Source organism: Crotalus tigris, unplaced genomic scaffold (genome assembly GCF_016545835.1).
Source record: "Crotalus tigris isolate CLP2741 ecotype Arizona unplaced genomic scaffold, ASM1654583v1 scf7180000023550.32301, whole genome shotgun sequence".
NCBI lineage: Eukaryota > Metazoa > Chordata > Lepidosauria > Squamata > Viperidae > Crotalus > Crotalus tigris.
The window spans coordinates 25294-31634 of NW_024100035.1; the positions used below are offsets into that span (position 1 = coordinate 25294).

The window sequence follows — 6341 nt, forward strand, 5'->3', positions numbered from 1 at the left end:
CTCCCCACAGGTGCTTGAAGGGGACCATGCCTCCTGGCATCCTGGTCCTCAAAAGTAGGGTTGAGGAGAAGTAGAGAAAGAGGGCCCCGAGCAGGAGGGGAGTCCTGCCCCTTCCCCTCCCTGGATCTACCCACCCTCCTCCAGAACCAGTTTTGACTTCGGATCTGAAGCAGCCAGGATGGTTAATCCAAAGGCAGGGGAGGTATCAATCTGGGGAGAGGAAGGGGAGAAGGGAGGACCCTTCTGTGGTGGTTGCAGGAAAGAGGAGGAGGAACAGGAAGGAAGGAAGGAAGGAAGGAGGAATTCTAGGATTTTTCCTACAATGTTTATTCTTTTATAGCAAAGCGAAGGGAAGGGATTCAGATGAAAAGTAATGAAGATGAAGCTGCTGTGGATTTAAAGCCAGGAGAGATTTGGGTGTCTGGACTGACAAACAAGTTCAGAGTCCCAGGGGTCAGTCTAGAGGGTCTCTACCGCTCCCTCACAAGAAAGAGAGGCCTTCAAAGGAAAGTCAGAGGGGTCTCAGCAGAAAAAGCTCCAGGCTGCCATTCTCCTCCTCCCCCAATCTAAAATCTTGACCCTCCATTTTTCAGAGGTTGCAGAGACAGAAATTCTTCAGCTAATGGAAAAAAGCCCCTTCTTTTCCCACCAGGAAGCAGGAAGGACCGCAGGATTAATTCATGAGTGCTGTAGAAAAAAAGAGATGGGGAGAAAATTAGAAAACAAAGTGAAGCCAGTGTAAATAGCTTATTATTCCTCTCTTTCAGCCACTCTCCCAGACAGACCCACATTGCAGGGGGGTGGTTGATAGGTAGGAACAAAATGAGGGATTGTCCCCCCCTTTTTTTGAAAGTGGAAAAGGATGCAAAGGATCAGCAATTCATCTCCAGAGGCTCATGGAATTTTCCCTAATTAACTTAATTGGGGAGTTAATCAAGAGAGGAGCCCCCCCCCCAGACATTTCATATTAACAAAGATGATGGGGCCAGGATGGGGAGCCATAGCAACGCTGGGTGTCGCTTTGCCAGAAATTGTGTGAAATGTCACAAGCAGACTTCCCTTCCCTTTTGCAATTTTCCAAAACTTGGAAAATTTTAATGTTTGTGTGTATGTTTGTTTTTTATTGCAATGCATTTTCAGGTCTCTGAAAGGAAAAGCTGCCCAAAACTTCAAATATTTGTTTTATCCACAGCTAGGAGGTTTCATTCAGGCACATTTTTTTTTTTAAAAAAAGGAACAATTAACGAATGTTAAAGAAACATCTATAAGTTGAGGAGAAACTCACCTGCAGGAGGCTGGATGGGAGTTGCTGGAAGGAGAAAAAGAGCCAATCAGGACCCTTCATGCGCTAGAGGACTCAGGGGGCGCCCCTCCCCATCGATAGCCCATAATAGGTTGCAGGATGTTGACTTATACAGTAGACTCTCAAAGAACAGAATTCCCAAGCAAATCTCCAAGGGGGCCTCCTTGCCATCTGCTAAGCTTGCTGAGAGGCCTCCCCTGGATGGTCCCCTCCCCACAATCTCTCATCCAGCCCCCCAGACTCACCTTTCTTGCTCTTCAGGTGGAGGGAGAGCCCCATGGCAAAGAAGATCACCCCGATCACAGCTGTCATGATCCCCGTCCAGAGTTTGCTCCTGGCTGAGTTGGAGGAACGGGGCTCTGGGGAAGGAGAAGGAGCCCCCCCTGAGCAGGAGGATCAGGGCCAGCTTCCCCCCCCAGGAGGGTCCATCCCAGCTCCCCCCACAGGGAGGGTCTCTCCCCCCTTCTCAGGGCAGGAAAGGGTCCCCAGAGGGGGACAGGAGGGGCTCACCCCACTGGACGGTGATGGGGGCCTCCAGGCTTGCATGCCCCACCTGGCAGGTGTAGACATCCCCCCGCTGGGGCTGGGTCTCCAGCATCACCTGGAGCTGGTAGGTCCAGTCTCCATTCTGGAGCTCCTCCCCAAAGGCCACTCCCTCCTCCTCCAGCTGCCCATTCTTCAGCCACTGGACCTCGATCTCCACGGGGTAGAAGCCTCTCGCGATGCAGAGGAAGATGGTGTTAGGCGAAGTGGGATCCAGCTTGGTGGGGGAGATGGAAACGGTGGGCTTGGCTGGAGGAGAGGGAGGAGGGACACAGGGGAGACATAGGAGGGGCCAGAACAGGAGACCAAGTCAGTTAGTTCAGGCCAAGAGCCATTTTCAGTCCTGAAAATAGTATTTGTTTTAAGTCATTTTCAAAGCGAATTGCAGCAAGAAATTAAATGGGATCCTGAAAGATGGAAAAACATAAATTGTTCCTGGTTGGGATCAGTTTCCATCATCAAATTGCACAAGTCCAACAGAAATAAATACTGGAAATGCCCCGGAACAGAAGGAATTTCCTGCCAGATTTGGCGGAGACAGAAAGAGACCCAGGAGACGGGGAAGACACACAGCATGTTTTGGAGAATTGCAGGGATCCCATTCAAAAGAAAACCACATTTTTTAAAAAATAGGTAGAATACCTGAACATTTATTTATTTATTAAATTTGTTTGCCACCATCTCATGATAAAATGACTCTAGGCAGCTTACAGCAGGGCTTTTCAACTGGTGGTATGTGTACCACCTGTGGTACATGAGCATATGGCAGATGGTATGCTGCCCTGCCCAGCCAAGTGTAGTGGGGGAGGGAACGAGCCAGCGCAGGCAAGGACTGACTGTGAGAGAGTCCTCTAGAGCTGCAGAGTGGCTGGGGTGAGGCAAAGGCCCCAGGCTCACTTCCGGCTCACCCCCCTCCCCCATGAGAAAGGAGGAGGAGGGAGTGGAGACAGGAGGGGCTATAAAAGGAGGCAGTTTTGGCCAGGAGAAGGAGAGAGAGAAAAAAAAGCAGCCTTGGGAGGAGGAGGAGTCAGCTCTAGCTGCACAGAATGGAAAGAAGGAGGAGGGTGGGATGAGACGAGAGGAGATCAAGCAGGCCTGCCACAAGTGGATCTACAACTTCTTTGGCAGCCACCTGTGCTGGCAGCAACCAAGAGGCAAGGGAGGTAGGGAGGAGGGGTGCTCTCCATGAGGAATGAAGAAAGGCAGCAATGAAGAAAGGCAGCACTGGCTGGAGGTGAGGCAAGGAGGGAGATGGAGAGTGGAAGGATTCTTTTGTGCTTTTGTGACTTTGAAGTTCTGGCATTTGTGCAATGGGGGCTTTGTGTTCTTAAGGAGTGTTTGGCAATTTCTATTTGGCTGATGGCTAATGTCTCAGCTTCTATTGCTCTGCTATTGTTAGCTGTAAGTTTTGATGCAAGGGATTTTGAAGTATTTTTCTCCTGAACGGATTTTGCCTGTAGCATTCCTTTACTTACGAATGGAGCCATTTGGGGAGTCTACCTTAGCCAGCAGCCATACTTACTACATTTTTTTTTCTTCCTTAAGTGCACAATGGGCTCCTTAACTTTCCTTTCTAGCCAGTAGCTGATTCTTAAAGGGGAATGCGCCTTTTTAAGCTAGTTCCCTCAATGGCTTGTCTTTTCTGTCTCTGGAGGCTTTTCCTTGTTCAATGAATCTATGGAAGAAGGGAAATGGGGGGGGGTCCAAAGTCTTCCTTCAGAAGGAGATGGGAATGAGAAAGAGGGAGGCAGGGAAGGAGGGAGGGAGGGAGGCAGGAAAGGAAGAAAGTCCCGCCTTAGCACTTGGCCACCAGCAGCCCTGCCATTGACTTTGCTTGTCAAAAGGTTGCAGAAGGGGATCACATGACCCTGGGACACTGTGACCATCATAAATATGAATCCATTGCCAAGCATCCAAATATAAATCATATGACCCTGGGCATGCTGCAATGGTCATAAGTGTGAAAAATGGTCATAAGTCATTTCAGAGGAATTGCAACTTTGAACAGGTTTTTTTTTTGGTCATCAAGTGTTTGACACCTTGCTAGGTGGTACTCGAATATTGCCATATCCTAAAAGTGGTACAGTCGGTGAAAAGGTTGAAAAGCCCTGGCTTACAGCATTAGAACATTAAAGTCCTAACAGATAAATATTTCTATAGCAATCAAAATGGAATTCCCAATCAAGATAAAATTATAGTTAAAAGATGGGGAGGAACAGGAGGTGTGAGGGGGGAGGGGGGATTGCCTCTGAATTCAACAACTACCTCCAGTGTGAGGCTCCCCATGAGGACCCCCTGATTTTGAGCCAGACTTCGCCTAATCTGTACTTGAACCTTTGGTTTTTTCTGCCCAGGTTCCCCCCCCCCAACCTCTCCCTGCAGCTTCCGGCCTCCCTCCCAGCCCCATTTCCCCTGGGGAGGGAGGTGGGGAGGGGTCCGACCCTTCTGCCTGGGATGGGGGGCAGGGAGGGGTCTAGGACAACTCAGCCAACTCAATGCAGCACAAAAGTTACACAATATGGAAGAAATGGAGAAAGAGAATCAGGAAAGGAAGGAGGCCGAGGGAGGAGGAAAATGAAATGTGAAGGACAAAAATTAAAAAAAAAAACATTTTAAAAATTATTTTAAATAATTGAACAAAATTGTTGAATTGTCCCGCAGTGAATTGCCCCATTCTGGACAGGGAGGGGAGAAGGATCTGAAGGGGGGATCTTGGGGAAAGGGAAGGTGGGGGCAGTTGGTGCCTGAGGAGATCAGGCAGATCCCAGGATCACAGAAGAGCCTTGGAAGGGATCCCTCTTGATCTCCTCCTTCAGCAAATGGCACAACTGTTGGGTGGATTAATGGGGGGGGCTGAGTGACCCCCCCCCAAGAGGGTCCTTGTAGGGATGAGAGACAGGCGAAAGTCGTGTGTGGAAAACTGCGCCCCCCAACGCTTGTGCCTTTGCTATGCATCTATCTTCTCCCCCCCCTCACATCACCATGGTGACGTGACGCAGGTCTATGTGACCTTGCCAATTTGATAAGGCTAATGGGTGAACAGCAAGATTTCCTGTTTATGGCCTCTAACTTTTTACTCTTGAGGATTGGTAAAGGATTTTAGCCAATGAAATGCTGTTGCCATGCTGTATCTTTTGTTATTTGTGAACCTCTATAAAAACAATAAAAGGCTGCGTAGTAAGTGGCCATTTCTTTGCACCCTTCAATGACTAAGGAGTGATTACTACAGCTGGCGCCCTCAGCAGGGACATTTTGTTTTGAGACCCCTACGGGAAGAAGCAGCTGCCAACATACTTACCATAGTCTGGAACAGACCTCTAAGTGCACTTTCGTCTTACGAGACCCCTCAGTGAGTAAGTATGAGCTGCAAGTTATCTCGGCCCCTGCAAAAGCAAGGACAGGCATGGAGGAACTCAGATTCCTCCTCTAACCTGGGGCAGACACAAGGAAGCGGGTGGGCTGAGATAGGAAAACAGTGTTCTGGTGGGCTGAGATAGGAAAACAGTGTCCTTTGAATCCTGAGCATCGGAGGCTTAGGCTAAAAGATAAGATCATAAATTACATCTTGAACCTTGGGCTTCAGTATTACATCTATAGTGTTCACTCCTGTCAAAAGGAAGGAAAAAAATGGACCCAAATACTTCAGAACGGCAATTAACTATCAGCCCGCTTCTGCTTGCAACTAAGTAAAATTTATTCCTTCTAAAAACATCTTTAATTGGATTTTCAGCTTCTTCTGAAGAGGCTAATTCTTTGTTGATTACTTAGACATAAATCAAAATTTACTCCCTCAGAACAAAGTCTTTTGAGCAATCGGAATGCTCTGTAATATATTAAGTTAGCCATCAGACAAATGTCTGGTTGTGTTTTGTGTTATGTTTGTGTGTGTGTGGCCACTCAAGAGCATTATGCTTGGGCTTGGAATGGTGAGAAAAATGGGAAATGATTAGGGCCCTCAAAACCACTTTTTGGTTGAAATCACCTTGTCATTTTTCTCGCTTCTTGCAAGACAAGTTATATGTCTAAATAAATGTTGTTGTAACAGTATTTGTGTATATACGTTTGTCTGTGTTGTTCTGTGTTATTCCAAGACTTGGAAGAGGCTCAAAGCCCTCTCTGATAACAAAATACAAAAAGGCCTTGCTAAGAATATATGGTTTGCCTGGAGAAAGTATAAATGAAATAATTGTATGTGGAATGGTTTTATGCAAACAGTCAGTATGGAACTGAATGAGTTAATTTGTTGAAGTGTGTGTTAGCCTTCAAAACCCACCCATTTTTTCCCTAACTGTGAAAATAATAGTAAATATTTGTATGAGAAGAATTTATTGCAAAATGCATAGGAAGGAGGTGAAACTATTTTTTGGTGGTGAGATTTCTCCCCCCTGTCTCTTTCGGCTGGCTGCGTTGCTTAAAGAGCCAGAGACAGGAAGGAGGGGGGGGGGAACTGTTCGTTTAAATTTTTTTTTTCCTCTGCTTGGAATTGTAATCTGAG

The 6341-nt window shown here is 47.3% G+C and overlaps 1 protein-coding gene across 2 annotated transcripts; it reads right to left on the reverse strand.

The window, feature by feature from the left end:
- Positions 1-306: 306 nt before the first annotated feature.
- Positions 307-5231, reverse strand: LOC120297099 (rano class II histocompatibility antigen, A beta chain-like). 2 transcript variants are annotated; one of them, XM_039319337.1, is made up of 5 exons: positions 5145-5231; positions 1857-2095; positions 1549-1662; positions 1286-1309; positions 307-687 (listed from the first exon to the last, which is right to left on the reverse strand). In XM_039319337.1, the coding sequence occupies exons 2-5, from the start codon at positions 1871-1873 to the stop codon at positions 567-569; spliced, it is 276 nt and encodes a 91-aa protein (XP_039175271.1). In that variant the 5' UTR covers positions 1874-2095; positions 5145-5231; the 3' UTR covers positions 307-566. The 2 variants fall into 2 exon arrangements, with proteins under 2 accessions (XP_039175271.1, XP_039175273.1); XM_039319339.1 differs by having other exon boundaries at positions 1814-2095.
- Positions 5232-6341: the final 1110 nt, after the last annotated feature.

Coding starts and splice junctions, on each gene's coding strand:
- LOC120297099 (XM_039319337.1), bottom strand. Junction 1,310..1,548: donor CCACCTGAAGAGCAAGAAAG/GTGAGTCTGGGG, acceptor TTCTCCTTCCAG/CAACTCCCATCCAGCCTCCT. Junction 688..1,285: donor TCCCATCCAGCCTCCTGCAG/GTGAGTTTCTCC, acceptor TTTTTTCTACAG/CACTCATGAATTAATCCTGC.